The sequence below is a fragment of the Bison bison genome, unplaced genomic scaffold (genome assembly GCF_000754665.1).
Source record: "Bison bison bison isolate TAMUID 2011002044 unplaced genomic scaffold, Bison_UMD1.0 scf7180017864379, whole genome shotgun sequence".
Lineage (NCBI taxonomy): Eukaryota > Metazoa > Chordata > Mammalia > Artiodactyla > Bovidae > Bison > Bison bison.
In genome coordinates this window covers 1,828,545-1,845,636 of record NW_011494951.1, presented here as the reverse complement: position 1 = coordinate 1,845,636, position 17,092 = coordinate 1,828,545, and the positions used below count along the sequence as shown (strand labels likewise).

General features: G+C 48.3%; 1 protein-coding gene across 6 annotated transcripts in view; it reads left to right on the top strand.

The window, feature by feature from the left end:
* Window positions 1–17,092, top strand: part of ACTR3B (ARP3 actin-related protein 3 homolog B (yeast)) — a 78,919-nt gene that overhangs the window by 26,551 nt on the left and 35,276 nt on the right. For 3 of the 6 annotated variants that reach the window (XM_010857216.1, XM_010857214.1, XM_010857215.1), the window contains exons 5-9: window positions 6,601–6,696; window positions 7,593–7,700; window positions 11,152–11,295; window positions 14,141–14,314; window positions 15,733–15,825. In XM_010857216.1, coding sequence (XP_010855518.1) covers window positions 6,601–6,696; window positions 7,593–7,700; window positions 11,152–11,295; window positions 14,141–14,314; window positions 15,733–15,825 — 615 coding nt within the window. Of the gene's footprint in view, window positions 1–5,576; window positions 5,943–6,600; window positions 6,697–7,592; window positions 7,701–11,151; window positions 11,296–14,140; window positions 14,315–15,732; window positions 15,826–17,092 lie in introns of all 6 variants that reach the window. The other 3 variants (XM_010857217.1, XM_010857220.1, XM_010857218.1) reach the window with 3 other exon arrangements.

Below are 17,092 nucleotides of genomic sequence, written 5' to 3'. Positions count from 1 at the left end.
TCTTGAGTTCCACAATCACTGTGGATGGTGACTGCAGCCATGAAATTAAAAGATGCTTGCTCCTTGGAAGAAAAGCTATGATAAACCTAGAGAGCATATTTTGCTGACAAAGGTCTGTGTAATCAAAGCTCTGGTTTTCCAGTAGTCATGTACAGATGTGGGGGGGAGGGGAACATAAGGCTGAACACTGAAGAACTGATGCTTCTGAACTGTGGTGTTGGAGAAGACTCTTGAGAGTCTCTTGAAGTGCAAGGAGATCCAACCAGTCCATCCTAAAGGAAATCAACTCTGATTATTCATTGGAAGGACTGATGCTGAAGCTGAAGCTCTAATACTTTGGCCACATGATGCAACTCATTGGAAAAGACTGATGCTGGGAAAGCTTGAAGGCAAGAGGAGAAGGGGACGACAGAGGATGAGATGGTTGATGGCATCACCGACTCAGTGGACATGAGTTTGAGCAAACTCCAGGAGATAGTGAAGGATAGGGAAGCCTGACTTGCAGTTCATGGAGTCGCAAAGATTCGGATATGACTGATAGACTGAACAACAAAAGTTTCTTTTGTGGTAAAACGTACATACCGTAAAATTTACCATTTTAACCATTTTTGAACGTCCGGTTTGGTGAATGGAATACATTCCCATTGTTGTGCAGCTGTTACCACCATCCACCTCCAGGACTGGTTCATCTCCCAGCCTGGCACTCTGACCCTGTTAAAGAATAACTCCCCCCTTTCCCCTCCCCCGGCTCCCCCAATCCTCCTTTGTATGTCTGTGACTGCAGCTCTTCCAGGCCCTCATACGAGCAGACTTGAACAGTATTTGCCCTTTCGTGACTGGCATGCTTCACTTAGTATAATGTCTTCAAGGTTCAGCCACATTGTAGCGTATCAGAATTTCCATCTTTTTAGGGCCAATAAATATTCTTGTTGTAGGTATGTACCATATTTTGTTTATACTGTGAACTCTTACGTATAATAGGTAGCAACCTTTTGTCAAGAGCACATACTTGTTTTTATCATTTTCCCCCCTTTGCACATTATGTTTTGAGCTAATATACCTGTGAATTTTTATGTAGTAAGCCTATTTTGCTTTGATGTTGACACGTAATTTTCATCCGTCTGGGATTTATTTGGAGCACCAGTTGACACTGAGCTCAAACCCAGGAAGAATCCAGGAGCCTGGCTTCATCTGTTTTCTTGCTGGGAACGTCTTCCATAGGCTCAGTTTTTGCTTCACACCAAACAGGCAGCTCTTGGCTGGGAGACGAGAAACACTCCCTGTTAGCACGCACACTTTCCATGCTGTTTTTGTCTTCTCCTGATCCTTTTTTCCCCTCTACTTAGTTTAAATGCTTTGTTTATCAGGTGTACTTATTAAGGTGCTTGCATTCCTCTTCAAGGTGAGAAAAGATTTTGTAGCTCTCTGTGGTTAATCTATATAATTTCTTCTGGCATGAGTTAGGTTATCGACAGTATAGCTGACATTTGCCCAGCACCTGCTGTGTGCCCTGCCCCTCCCCCACTCAGCGTTTGCATGTATTTACCCAGTTATTTAACCCCACCAACAGCCTTTGTTTTTCGGGTTGATATGCTATGCTATGCTAAGTCACTTCAGTCGTGTCCGACTCTGTGCAACCCCACAGACGGCAGCCCACCAGGCTCCTCCGTCCCGGGGATTCTCCAGGCAAGAACACTGGAGTGGGTTGCCATTTCCTTCTCCAATGCATGAAAGTGAAAAGTGAAAGGGAGGTCACTCAGTCGTGTCCGACTCTTAGCGACCCCATGGATTGCAGCCTAACAAGCTCCTCCATCCATGGGATTTTCCAAGCAAGAGTACTGGAGTGGGGTGCCATTGCCTTCTCCGTTTCAGGTTGATAGGAAGCACTTTAAGGAGATATTTGGTAGCCAGCACTGTTGAAACCTGCAGCTGTTACTCATGTGCTTTAGATGAAAGAGGTCTAGAATAGCAGCCATGACGCTGTGCTGACCATGCAGTGGGTTTGTTTGTTTTTAAGGAAGTAACAGGTTTAATCGCAACACCTTGAGGCTGGCACGTTAAAATAAGTTACATGTTGGGTGACTTTTAGATCCCTTATTTACAGTCTGCTTTTGATGCCTCTATTATTTCTCCCTTAAGATTGCTTTCTCTCTCCCATCCGGGGAATATACTGATTCTAATTACAGTAATTAAAACTTGCTTGGGGCACTGTGTTTGAGCTTTGCCTTAGTTGCTAGACAGGAGTCTGAACCAAAGCCCCCGTCGACAGCCCGCTGACTTGTTTGAAGAGACAGCGCACAGCACGGAGTCAGAAGGTGCAGAGGACTTCCAGTCCTCGGGGCCTCCTCTCGGCTCTGCGCTGCCGCCCGGTGTGCATCCTGAGAGGACCCGCCTTTCCTGGGTCTCAAGCAGAGGGCTTAGTGCCCAGGCACGGGCACTGCACACGAGCTTGTGTGTGCCGTGGTGACGAGGTACACACTGCTGTACATCTCAGGTTTACATTTTATTTTAGACTCAATCGTGATGAAAAGCGTTGTGTGAAATGTACCCCTTTATCCGTATGTTCGTGTTTAGTCCAGCGTGCTGCCTGTGTTCACCCTGTGCTGTGACAGGTCTCTGGAACGTTCCCATCTCATTATCTGACACTCTGCCCTTGAAGCAGCTCCCACTCCTCTCCACTGCACACCTTGTTTTGTTTTTTTGAAGTTGTTGACACAGAAGAACATGAAGGCGTGTTCATGTGACAGCTTGTTCGAGGGAGTGTCTCGTGTCAGCACCCATAGAGCCCATGCTTTTTAATCGCTGCGGAAGGTTGTGTTTATGGACGTGGGGTCGTTTGTTGCATCAGTTCTTAGAGATGGGCATTTGGGTTTTTTCCCATCTTAGAAACAGCGCCTCTCTGAGGCACTTTGGTTTTTTTTCGGGGATAGGGTGATGCGATTTTGTTTCCTGGTCTTAGCCGAGAGACTGTCGCTAGTAGGCGTGTCTCTCACTGCTCCTTGCTGATGCTTTTGGTAACAATAACTCACCACATGCCAGGTGCTGCCTGGGTTTAGGCTCCTGTGAGGTCAGCACTAATTGTGCAGAGAGAGGAAGTCAGTTTCCAAACTTAGGAAAATCGAAGGCGGGGCGTGAACCACAGAGCTCTCCTCCTGGGCGGGCTGGTGTGGGCTCGGCTCAGCTGTTTTGCTGCCCTCTATGGTGTCTGGTTTTTATGTGTTTTGTTTGTGTGTTCATGTTTGAAAACTCAGGTTTGATTTTTCTCTTTGATTTTTATTGGGTGAGTTCTTCCTGAGAATTCAGTAATTTTTAAAAATTGTTTTAGTTACTTTTATTTGTACAGTTTAAAATATTTTGAAAGAATGTTAGACTTGAAAGTTTAAAAAAATGTTTACAGATTACTTCCATATACTCTTTCTCCAGCTCCCTCTGTTAACATCTGTCGTAACCCCAATGTAATTATCAAAACTAGAAAATCAACATTGATGTGATGCTGCTAACTCATCCACAATCCAGATTTGAATTTTTCTGGTATTTCCCTTTTTTGGTCCCAAGACTCAGTATTTAAAACTTTTTTTTAATGTAGCTATACGTTTGTGTATTTACTTGCGTTTGTAGGGGTGACTGCTTCCTCCTGTGCTTAGTGACTAAGTTGTTACACTTCCACATTTTCTCACCTTCTCTTCCTTTCCTCTGTCACCTGCTTTGGACTGATTGTTACTAAACACTGGGCTTCCCTGGTGGCTCAGAGGGTAAAGAATTGCCTGCAGTACAGGAGACCCGGGTTCGATCCCTGGGTCAGGAAGATCTCCTGGAGAAGGGATTGGTTACCCACTCCAGTATTGCTGCCTCGAGAATTCCACAGATGGAGGAGCCTGGCTGTAGTCCATGGGGTTGCAAAGAGTTGGACACGACTAACACTTTCACTAAACATTCTAATATTTACATCTATAACGTTATGTATACTAATATATGTGATACTCTGTCAATAAAACAATTATTTTTTGATTCCATGATACAAGGTTATCAATGTCTTTTTATTCTTTCCTCCTTTCCATGTATACCTCTCAATACTGGTTCTGCTGATTTAATTTACAGTGTTTACATTCTGTTCTATGGCTATAATTCTCAGAAAAGAAAAATCTTTATTTCTACATCTTATATGGATTAATTGCTCACTGTGAGTCATTGGCTGTACTTTCTGCATTTTGATTGTCTGGCTAAAACTTATCTCCTAATAGTTAATTCAGGAAAGCGTCATAGGAATGAGATTCTCCCAGGTTCTTATATGTTTAAAAGTGAAAAGGGAAAGTCACTCAGTTGTGTCCGACTCTTTGCGACACCATGGACTATACAGTCCATGGAACTCTCCAGGCCAGAATATTGGAACCTTTCCCTGCCCCAGGGGATCTTTCCAACCCAGGGATCGAACCCAGGTCTCCCGCATTGCAGGCAGATTCTTTACCAACTGAGCCACCAGGGAAGATTTGTTTTTACAACACAACTGGTTAGCAATGTGGCCACACCTTCCTGCCCTGAGGACCCTGTAAGTGACCCAGTGGTACACACCTGTGTAGTGTTGATGGCTGAGACCGGCTGTACTTTCTGTGCTTTAAGGGTTGTTCTGTGTGCTCGAACATTTGTTGTTGTTCAGTTGCTAAGTCGTGTCTGACTCTTTGCGACCCCATGGACTGCAGCTCTCCAGGCTTCCCTGTCCTTTACTATCTCCTGGAGTTTGCTTAAACTCATGTCCACAGAGTTGGTGATGCCATCCAACCGTCTCATCCTCTGTCTTCCCCTTCTCCTCTTGCCCTCAAGCTTTCCCAGCATCAGGGTCTTTTCCACTGAGTCAGCTTTTCTCATCATGTGGCCAAGGTATCTGGATCTATTTCTCCACTCTTCTCCAGTAGCATATTGGACACCTTTCGACCTGGGGGGGGTCCATCTTCTGATGCCATATCTTTTTGCCTTTTTGTACTATTCATGAGATTCTCCTGGCAGGAATACTGGAGTAGGTTGCCATTTTCTTATCCAATGAACCACGTTTTGTCAGAACTCTCCACCATGACCCATCCATCTTGGGTCGACCTGCCGGGCATGGCTCATCACTTCACTGAGTTATGCAAGCCCCTTCGCCATGACAGATGTGTGATCCATGAAGGGGCTGCTCAGACTAAGCGTGCTAAAATCCCACAGTGTTCTCTCAGAGTTCTGGAGGCTTCAGGTCTGTAGCCAGGTGCCATCAGGGCTGGTGTCTGGTGAGACCGTCCTTCCTGACCTCTCCGTGTCCTCCACAGTCTTCCCTCTGTGCGGGTGTGAAAGAGAGCTGTCCGGTCTGCCTTCCTTTTCTTGCAAAGACATTAATCCTGTGGAATAAGGGCTCCCCCATGACCTCATGTACCCCTCTTCCCTCCCTAGAGGCTTCCTCTCCAGATGCGTTCACACAAGGGTTGGGGCTTCAACGTAGGAATTCTGGGAGACACAGCTCAGTCTATAACAAAGGGTAACATGGAATTTTTTGCCTAAAGGCCCAGAGAATTTTTATTTATTTATTTTTTCTTTCTTTTTTTTTGCAGCTTAAATATATGATGTATATCCATATTTATTGACATGGAAAAGTGTTCACAACATACTGCTGAATGACAAAAAGCAGGTTTATTTATTCTTTTTCTGTAATCCTGTTTACTTCCTCCTCTTTGATAATGGTAGTTATTTTAAAACAGATATTTGAATTTTCTGAAATGTCTTTACCATGATTTTCACCTGATTCGTTTTTTTCTGTTTTTCTGGGTGAATGTTTTTTGGTCTGCCGTTTGTTTTTCTTGTTACTTTTCTGCCTTCCCTCCCTTTCTCGTGTGGTGTTTTTATACGGCCTTTGGCTGGTTTCTTTGAGTTCTTTCCTCATCTTGGAATGAAGGGAGTTCTTCTGGACAGCTCTGCGTGTGAGTTTGGGCCGGGCGCGGGTGAAGAGGGTCTGGGCGAAGCTGCTTCTGCGTGGGTCTTTCTGCCTCGCAGCTGATGGCAAAGTTGCCTCATCTGACCTTGTGGCCTGTGCTCTCACAGCAGCTGGGGCTCGGGGAGGGAGGCTTCTCAGCTCTTCTCTGCTCAGACTGGTCTTGTTCCACGCCGGGGCGCCCTGCTTCAGCTCTTCTCGGAGACTCGCGTGGCTGGCCTGCCATCTGGAGTCACCGGTCCTTCCCCTTCTTGGTGTCCTCTCTTGTCCCGGGGGGCGGGGGGTGTTACTGCCCTTGGCAGCTCGCCGCAGGTCTCCTCAGCTTCAGGGTGTGTGGGTGTTGCATTATCGAAGGTAGAGTTTCCTTTTCTGTGTCTGGTTCTTGTTTTGGGGGTGGCTAGTAAGAGCAGAAGTGTTCAGAGAGGTCTTTGCTCTGCTGTGTCAAAGCTCCTAAGACATTAGGAGCTGTAAGACCATTTCTTAAAGTACTGATTTCTTTAGAGTACTCCCTGAGTGTGCCCTACCTGTGAAATTAGGAAATGGTACAGCAGCCTAGTTATCATGCTTTTAGGGTAACTTTTTTATGATTCTGTTGTAGTGACATGAAATTTGAGTGAACGCTACATACAGTGAATGTTTTCTTACAGACAGAACCGCCACTGAATACACCAGAAAATCGAGAGTATCTCGCAGAAATTATGTTTGAATCATTTAATGTCCCAGGACTCTACATTGCAGTTCAGGTAAAAGCAGAGTGATTTTTATGATTCTTAAATATCCTTCGCTGTCTCATAGTGGAAGGTGATCCTAAAGGCCCCTGTTGTGAGACTGCTGTGTGTTCTTCCTTTTCTGCACCCTCCACACACACACACACACACACACATACACACACACACAGTATTTGGGTTTGAACTCAAATGCTGTACGAACATGTTCTGTGATCTGTGTTTTTACTGCTGGTATGGAGCTGTCCAGCTTTTGTCTTTTCACATACATGAGCATCTAAGGTATTTGGGTGACAGGCTTGAGACAATGGTTCTTTTTTGGCTTCTTTCCCTTCTGATCATAGAAAAGAAAAGATGCTATAGAATCTGTTGAAAAACAGAACAAAACTCTCTAGAGGGTCCCCCCTTTGGGATTTGGGCTCCATGAGCTTGTAGAAGCTAATTGTTCTGAATGTGGGGTTTTTGTTGGTTTTGGTTGTTGTTATTTATCTGCTACTCTATATAAAGGAACTGAGATTTTTGGGAATAAATTTTTAAAAAGTATCTCCCAAAGTATTTTCTACATACTCTGGTCCTTCTATTCTAAGAAAAAGGAGGAGGAGGAGTTACATAGAAAATTAATCTGGGAGATAGCAAATGCCATGACCTCTGGTGGTTCTTATCAGCTTTTCTTTGCAAGACTCTGGTTTATTTTGCGGAAAGCTTGACTCCTTAGGTGAAGCCTACAGAATTTGCATGTTAGTCCCCCATGGGACTGGGATTTGAATTCTTGGGGGAAGATGGAGGGTGGGGAAGGGAAGAAGTTACTCAGACTTGTTGAGTAAGAGAAGGCTTGACTGAACCTGAGAACCCTCAGGTGAAGGCCTTGGGAAGAGTCTCCCCGAAGGCTCATGGTCTCCGTGTCTCCCGTGCAGGCAGTGCTGGCTCTTGCCGCCTCGTGGACATCGCGCCAGGTGGGCGAACGCACGTTAACCGGGATCGTCATCGACAGTGGGGACGGGGTCACCCACGCCATCCCAGTGGTAAGCGGCATCTTCAGGGCCTCACTCTGTGGGCCTCACCTGATCAGAGGTGAGGGAAGAGACGAAGGGAAAACACCCTTCTGGAGTTAAGACACCACTTTAGAGGACATGGCTGTACTCAGCCAAGGTAGCAGGAGTTTCACACCCAGGAGTGTGAGAAAGAAGACAGCGGCCCATGTCCGTGGTGCTGGCAGTTTGGGATCTGCAGTGGGAGGTTCCTGCAGTCAGAGTGTCAGCAGTGGTTTGGAGTCTCCTGGGTTCCGCGTGATCCCGCGGTACATCACCAGGGGGTTTTCCTGGCTCACGTTCTGAGCTGTCCGCTTGGGTATCAGTAGCTCAGGATGACCTCTTTGCTGTGTCACAAGAGGTGGGTAGCTTGACCCAGCTCCTGCTTTAGAGGAATCACTTCTTGCTTCTTATTTAAGAGCCAAGAAAGGGAGATGCCCTGGTGGCTCAGATGGTAAAGAATCTGCCTGCAATGCAGGAGACCGAGGTTCGATCCCTGGGTTGGAAAGATTCCCTGGAGAATAGAATGGCACCACGCTCCAGTATTCTTGCTTGGAGAATCCCACAGACAGAGGAGCTATAGTCCATAGAGTTGCAGAGTTGGACATGACTGATTTTCACTTTCAAGGGATGATTGTTCGTTTTGGCCTGCAGAATACTCTGCAATATCAGTTTTTGGTTTTAAATTTCAAAGTGTTAGAGAAGTGATTTCTTAATTCAGGCTTCAAGAGAACACTATCTGTTTTTTCTTTCAGTCCAGTGGATTATTTAAATTAATTATTTGAAAGTGAAAGTCACTCAGTCGTGTCCAGCTGTTGACCCCGTGGACTACACAGTCCATAGGATTCTCTAGGCCAGAATACTGGAGTGGCTATCTGTTCCCTTCTCCAAGGGGGATCTTCCCAACCCAGGGATCGAGCCCAGGTCTCCCGCATTGCAGGCGGATTCTTTACCAGCTGAGCCACCAGGGAAGCACATTATTTGGTTTGCTCTTTTAAAGATGAATTGAAGCTGCCTGCAGGGGGCGCACAGTGGACAGTCAGACCCGCTCTGATTCCTCATCTTCCTCCTCCAGACTCAGATTCAACCCTGTTACTAGTTATCAATGGATACTGCAAGTGTGTTTTTTGCATACATGGGTGCGTGTGTGTGTCTTTTAAAAGTGCAAACTGGTGGTTTTTTTTAAAAGCAATTCATTTACTTTAATTGAAAAAATAGTCACCATTTCATTTCAGGCATTTGAGAAGTGATATACTAATATGCTAAAGCTTTAATTCCTGGAAGGCCAGCATTCACTGCAGGGCAAGGTTCCTGTGTCCACAGTCCACAGTCAGGAGGATACAGCCACATTCCTCCCGCCTGCCCCCCTGCCAGTGTGCCCTGAGCCCCGGGGGGGTGAGGAGAGACAGGGCAGAGCCTTCTCCGTGCCGGCAGAGCACCCTCCGCTGGGCCCTGAGCCCTCCCCACTCTTGAGGGCCATGACCAGTGTTGGAGACCCTCGAGGTTTACCGCTGAGGGCTGGCCTCCGCGTTGAGGTCATGCCCTCAGAGACAGGGCAGACCTGGGTCTGGACGGTGCCCTGCTTTTTGCCTCCCTCTGGCATCTGGTTGAGGAGAAGAAAAGAAAACTTCTACATGGTGTTCAGGCCCACAGAGAAAGCTGTTGTTCAGCTTTTTATCTGTTTCTTATTTCCAGTATTTTCCTGATTATAAAAATTACATTTGTTGAACAAAATTTGGGCAGATAGAGAAGGGAAAAAAAAAAAGACCTGTAGTACCCACTCAGAGGACTGCATTATGCTTTTGGTTATATATCTTTCTAAGCTCTTAAACACACGTGCATATATTTTAAGCAGAATTAGAATATTCTGTGTCTGATTTTGTATTCTGACTGTACAGTGTAATCCTAAATTTATATTTTGCATATTGGTTTATCCCTAGTGTATGGTTAAATATTCTGTGTAAAAAATAGTTACTACATAATAGCCCATCCTCTGGGTATAGCATCACTCATTTATTTTCCTGTTGTTGGTTTTGTGGGCCGATTTAATATATTTAATGCTGCAGTGAAGCTGATTGAACACTGGTTGAATTCATTTTAGAAAGTGTTATATATAAAGCATAGATGGTAAAGAATCCGCCTGCAGTGTGGGAGACCTGGGTTTGATCCCTGTGTCAGGAAGATCCCCTGGAGAAGGGAATGGCAACCCACTCCAGTATTCTTGCCTGGAGAATTCTGTGGACAAAGGAGCCTGGTGGGTTACAAAGACAGAGTGACTAACACAAGACATAGAATATAAAAATTGTGAGTGGTTTGTGTCAGAGAGAGCTCATATTCTTATGAGTGTTTATGTTTATCTTTATTATTTTAATAATTTGTTCATATCTTTTATCTCGATCTTAAAATATTTAATAAATGGCTTGGACTCTTTGGGAAGGCCACAGCTTCTCTGCTAGATGGAGTTACGTCAGAAGAAACCTCAAGAGGAACTCAGGGACTTGTTCCTGCAACTTAACTGGTGATGGCGTCTGTGCTTACAGCTGTTAGGACTGACACGCTGTGACACAGAGCCGCCTCTGTCCGCTCTGTCCCAGGGGCTCGTGGCCCAGGAGACAGGGCTTCACGGGAGACTGAGGGTCCCTTCTGCACTCGAGGAAGCTGGCCTCGCTGACCGTCAGCTCCCTGGAGCGAGCTAGAGGCGCCCAGCCTGGCTTCTGTGGTGGCTGTGCTCGCAGGGCAGTGGGCGGGGGCGCCAGGCTGCAGCTCCTTGCTGGCACCGGCGGAGGACGGCCCAGCCCCTCCCAGCATGGTCCCCCGCGGCGGAGCGCTCAGGGGGGCTGACCAGTCATCCCTGAGCAGTGCCACTCACTGCATGGTGGAGGGCACCACTTCCTGGGCGCTTACTACCTGCCCGGGACTGGCTGGGTGCTGGACTTACCCATGAAGGCTGTGTCACCAACATCCGCCCCATGTGCCCCACGTTATGCATGAGGGCACCGAGGCTGAAACGTGTCACCAGCGTCCGCGGCCCCTCAGCCCATGCCTGTGGAACCAGACTGAGTCCAGGCTGTTGGCATCTGCGTCCTGCCTGCTAACCAGATTGCTGAATTTTCACGACAGGTCCACTTCTCGTTGCTGTAACACTTATAAATAAAACTTTTTCCTTTTCGTTAGAGGAACAAAAGGAGGATTCATCCGTTGTTCTGACTGGCAGCCATACTTTTTGGAAATGAACTGTCTTACAGGGTTTTCTCTTCACATTCTTGAAAACATCAGGTTCTACTGACGGAACCGCACTTGGCTCCAGGCCTGAGCGAGCCCTCCGCAGACAGTGTGGCTGAGGGAAACCCCGTGGTGCTGCGCGGGCAGGGCAGACTCAGCCCGGGAGCCCGTGCCTCCTGGACTTGCTCACAGGCCTCCCCTGGTCTTTTCCCTCCTTCCCTAGGCAGAAGGCTACGTGATTGGAAGCTGCATCAAGCACATCCCGATTGCAGGGCGGGACATCACCTATTTCATCCAGCAGCTGCTGCGGGAGCGGGAGGCGGGGATCCCCCCGGAGCAGTCTCTGGAGACCGCCAAAGCCATCAAGGTAGAGACAGGCGGGGGCAGGCCGGTCTGCCCGGAGAGAAATGGTGTTTGGAGGGTTCCCTTGCTGCCATCCCCCCCGCCCCCCGCTTCATCTTCCTTCCTCCTCCTTCCCCAAGAGAACGTGGGTCTCTATCCGTTTATGCTTGCGGGGGTTCCTGCTGTTAATGAGGGCAGCTTGGTGGCCGGGGTTGAGCACCGGACCCAGGCCAGCATCATTTCAAGGAGCCTAATTAGGTTAGAACTTCAGTTAGCTGAGCGTGTCTGCCTCCCCTCCCTCCAAGTTCATCTCTAGCTTAGGGAGCAGCAGCAGTGATGTCAGGGGTCTGGTGAAGTCAGCCAGTGTTCAGACGCATTTCCAGCACCTGTAGAGTGTGGTTCTGAGCCCTGTGAATTACAGCTCAGAGTAATGCTGTTCCAGGGTGCGGTCATTGATCGGCGCCCCCCACCCCGCCCCCTGTCGTTTCTAGACTGTAATGACCATGCTGGAAAGGTTTCAGGGGCTTTAAGATCAAATCAGTAAGATGAGAAGAAAAACGTCCTACAGGGCCTTTCTAAAAGTGCCTGCTTGACCGGGCCCATCAGTCTGGTCTTTGTGTTTCTCTGTATCTAGCAGCTGACAGACCCTTTTTAAAGAAGCTTTCTTTCCAGGTTGAAAATCAGGACAAATAACTGAAAATCAGGACAAATCACTAGAAATCAGGACAAATTACTGTTTTTTATTAGAGCCAAAATGCAAGAGAGTCTTCATAATACAAGGGTGATTATTATACAGATGAAGAGCAAGGGTTTTGTTTATGGAGAAGCATTTAAGTGTGGGGGTGACACGGGGCCTTGGGCGTCTCCCCTTCTCATAGAGCACACAGCATCTGAACCTCAGGGAGTTTAGCCTCCCCTGCCTGTCCCCAACTAAGCACCCAGTAAGGGGCTTGAAGGGAGCAAGGGGGCACTCCCTTTTTTCCCCCCGCCCCGCCCTTGGTGAGCACAGGTGTTCTGGGGCCGGGGCTTCTGCGAGGAGGGGCCCCCGCTACCCTGGGTGTCCAGGACAGGAGCTTCCAGGGAGGAGGCGCCTCAGAGCTGAAATTGCAGCCCCGGCCCGACCCCAGATCCACCCTCTCTCCTGGGAAGGTCACGGAAGCGTCCTTTTAGACTGAAACCTCCCCCATCTGCCCTCCCTTCGCCTTTCTTCTTGTCCCTTCCCCGCCCCCTCTGTCATGCACGTGACCAGCCCTCGGGGTGGACGTGGGGGAGCGGAGCCCTGAGCGGTGACTGGGGGGCTGCTTTCCGGGTCCCCGTGGTGGCCTTTCCTTGTCGCGGGCCCTCTGGGGCCCGGTGCTGACCCTGACCCTGGATCTGGTGCGTTCAGGACGCACAGCCTGTGGCTCAGCTGTGAAGTGGGGCTGAGAGAGACCCCTGTCCCTCTAGCCAGCTGCCTGGCCTGTGGTTAGTCCTCCACTCACTCCTTCCTGAGACCGGGGCGGGGGCGTCCTGGAAAGGTGGTGGAGCCCCTACACCCCACAGGGGTGGTCTCCGCAGGCCTGAGGCTGGTGGGCCTGGCACTCACGGTCCTGGCAGCGGGGGTTCAGAGCTTAGTGCAGACACGGCTGCGCCCCATCCAGCGTCACTGAGGTGTTCATGCCGTCACTTAGACCAGTTGAGATGCCCTAAGAACTCAGCAGGCCTCCAGGGCAGCGGCACACTTCTGTCTGCAGTCTACAGACTTGCAGTCGTACGGACTCACTCTGATGTTAACGAGCACAGTGTTGTGGAGCTTATAATTTGACAGAGTATATCAAGGATGGCAATAGGATCTGTTTCAGGGATTCTAGGACACTTCAAACTTATTATCGTGAAACCACCTTCAGTTCAGTTCAGTCTCTCAGTCGTGTCTGACTCTTTGCGACTCCATGGACTGCAGCACGCCAGGCCTCCCTGTCTATCACCAACTCCTGAGGCCCTAAGATGTGCGGTGAGCATGAGCTCTGTGCCTGGTGTTGAACACAGCCTACGTTGCCCACAGGAAGCTTATTTCAGGATCTGGTAACCAAGAGCCACCTGCTTCTCTGCTGAGGTCAGCTCTCAGGACAGGTGGTTGACCAGAGATCCCCAGGGGAGCATCACCAGACGCCAAGGAGACACTGGGCACGTCTCAGGCTGGTGCTGGTGCCTGGGTGAAAACCAGGAGCAGGTTCTCAGGCTGCGGTGCGTGGCCGCTCTGTCCTGCCCATTGGCCTCTTTTGTCCGTGGCGCCTGGCACCTTGTAGCGTGCCGTGTCGTCTGCTTCTTTGTCACGTCGTTGCTTCCTCTCCTGACTCCGTGCTGGAGTGTGTGCTCCAGCGGGCAGGGGTGTGTGTTTTCTTGTGAGTCCTGTGTGTCCACGTTGTAGAGCTGGTGGCTGTGCCGTGTCAGACTGCACAGCAGGTTCACGACCCGTGATCAGCCGTGTTCAGTATCAAGGTGAAGTTGGCCGTGTTCAGTGTGGGGCTGCAGTGCAGGTCTGCTGGTCTGGGTGGACGGCTGTGAGTGCCTGGGCAGGCGCCGCGTGGGGCCCCACGAGGAATAAGGAGACAGGAGATGGAGACAAGATACCTAGTACATGCTGTCAGTACTTCAGCTGATAAGCAGCAGAATATGACAGGGGAGGGCTGAGATGAATAGCCGAGCTGCAAAGCAAGCAGGTTCACTCATAGTCTGGAGCAGAGTCATGAAAAGTCTGTGAGGCCGGACTGCGTCCGCACTGGAGTTGTGATGAGCGGGCAGGACTGGTTTCGGGGTGTCCAGGGCTGGGGGTCACTGGGTCTCGGTCAGAGGCAGACTCTGGTGACTTCTCTGTGTGTGTGTGTCTGCAGGAGAAATACTGCTACATCTGCCCTGATATAGTCAAGGAGTTCGCCAAGTACGACGTGGATCCTCGGAAGTGGATCAAACAGTACACGGGGATCAATGCCATCAACCAGAAGAAGTTCGTCATAGATGTTGGCTACGAAAGGTTCCTGGGCCCTGAGATTTTCTTTCACCCGGAGGTAAAGAGGCGGGCTTTCTGAGAGCAAAGTCCGTCGTGTGTGGTGGAGCGATGCTGCCCCCTGATGTATGTAGGCAGCAGTCCTCGGGCCGCCTTCCCGTGAGGACCCCCGGCCCCCCGCCGTACCCTCTGCAGCTGTTACAGCACCGTGTGTTATAGCACCTGCTTGACTGTTGCCCTTTTTAGACCTGGCTCTCTGTTGAAAAACAGGTAACAAGTGATTAGGAAGATGCTTTAAGAGCAACAGAAGATAATGGAATGGTGTTGCTCTCATAGTAACGAGAAAACTAGTTAACCCCAGCAGGCCATCAGTGTGGGCGTAGGAGGGCATGTGACCTTTCCATTCTTTGTGACGGTCTGTCCCAACTCCAGTTTTGAACCCCGTGTTTCCTGCTGCAAATTAAAATTAGTTAGAGCTCCTGTCTGAGCAGCAGCCTTTCCATCAGTTAGACAGGCTTTAAGAATTACAGGCCTCATTGTGTTAACTATAGTCACAAAGAGTTATTATTAACTCTTACAGATACAGTAATGAAGAGACGACATTTTAAGATTTAATAAAATGGGTTGTATTCGTATTTTGGTTTGTTTTTCTAATTCAGTTTGTTTTTGGTAGGTAGGTTACACGCTGCCACCTGTTTCCACTGTGTGTCACCTTTCGTGCAGGCAGATGGCTCACAGTGTCACCTCACCACAGTCTTAACACTCATTCGTGCCCTTTGATATCATAGATTTAAAACAGACACAAAACTGACCATGACCAGTGAACAGCTGGTGAGCACCTGGATGTTACTTTCTTGAGTTCATTAAAGGTGTCCTTGATTTTTAAAGCATAGTTCAAATGTTTAAAATTGAATTCTTTTACACTTTACCTTATTTGACTTACAGAACTGAATCGAAGACTGTTTACTCAGTGACGTGACCGTTACCATATTGTTTCATTGGAAAGCCACCCCTTCCAGCCGTCCCCCTTGCACCTCCGCCAGGCTTCTGGCTCAGGTTTCCAGTGTGATCGTTCATTGGCTGTGTTTTCTCTTGTATCCTGGGCTAATTTTTACATGACATTAATACTCATAAGTGATACACTTGTTCTTACTCACGGTGTTTCCATAACATCACACACATGTGACTTACAGTCTTGGACTGAAGGACTCCTGGTGTCTCCTGACGCAGGGCTGGGTGCTCTTGGCTCCTATGTGATGTTTTCCCCTCACTGAGCCCACACGTGTCGCCGGGACGTGTCACCATCAGTCACCCCATGCACACTCACTTGGGTTCGTTTGACATACCAATATTTGACGTGGTCATTCTAGCCTGATGGTTTTAAAAGTTACAGTACATACTGTATTTATTACAGTCACTTTAAAAAAAAGTTATTGAGAGAAGTATGTAATGTTTCTTTTATGTTTGTACAAAATTCAGTTCGCCAACCCAGATTTCATGGAGTCCATCTCGGAGGTTGTTGATGAAGTCATACAGAACTGCCCCATCGACGTTCGTCGTCCGCTGTATAAGGTATCAGCCGCCTGGGGGAGGTGCTCGGGTTTCATCCCACAGCCTAAGGCCCAGCATTCTTAGAAGAACAGGTTCTTAACATCAGTGTGCAGATGTTCCTGTCTCACCGTGGTCTTGTAGGATTTGTTAAAGGCCAGCATACTGGTGAAATGTTTTTCTTGGAGTGGCGATGACATAAATGTTTGGAAATAGGACTCAGTTAACCGGAAGTTTTTAATTTAAGTCTTATTGTATCTTTATTCTTATCTGGCCAGCTGTATTTTAAATTGGACAATTTTAACCCTGCATAGTGACCGATAGATAAAGGCAGCCCTTCCCCGCCTGCTCTCCCTGAATTCGCTGGTCTTGCTTCACACATGTTTAGGTTTGTCCCACATGTGCTGTTGCCAGAAAGAAGTTAGATCCTAACTGAAGCGTCGGGTGGGAATGCCCATGTGATAATGTTTTCCAGAATTCTGTGTGACCAGGGAGCTTTGAAACCTGAAATGAGAAAAGACTAGTCTGTGTAATTACTGGATAAAAGGAGATGTTGCTGACAGCTGGATATTGAGAGCAGGAAGTGGTGGTCAGCTGGCCTTCCTTCACCTGTGGCTGGCCTCTGCCTCATGCTCTAGGCTCGCAGCCTCTGCCGAGTCTTACCTTCTCAGCTCGGGGGGCTGAGCTTAGAGGAGACCATCAGGCCCGGGAGTGAGGGCGTACACAGTAGAGTACTGTGTAGTCTTCAAAAAGAATGAGGTGAATCAGTGTAAATTCAGATGAAAAGACGTTATAGTATATGTTAAGTGAAAAGGGAAATCGTAAAATTTATATATACTATTATTTAATTTAAAATGTAGTTTGTGTATGTATATATACATACATCAGATCAGATCAGATCAGAGTCACTCAGTCGTGTCCGACTCTTTGCGACCCCATGAATCACAGCACGCCAGGCCTCCCTGTCCATCACCAACTCCCGGAGTTCACTCAGACTCACGTCCATCGAGTCAGTGATGCCATCCAGCCATCTCATCCTCTGTCCTCCCCTTCTCCTCCTGCCCCCAATCCCTCCCAGCATCAGAGTCTTTTCCAATGAGTCAACTCTTCGCATGAGGTGGCCAAAGTACTGGATTTTCAGCTTCAGCATCAGTCCTTTCAATGAACACCCAGGACTGATCTCCTTCAGAATGGACTGATTGGATCTCCTTGCAATCCAAGGGACTCTCAAGAGTCTTCTCCAACACCACAGTTCAAAAGCATCAATTCTTCAGCGCTCAGCCTTCTTCCC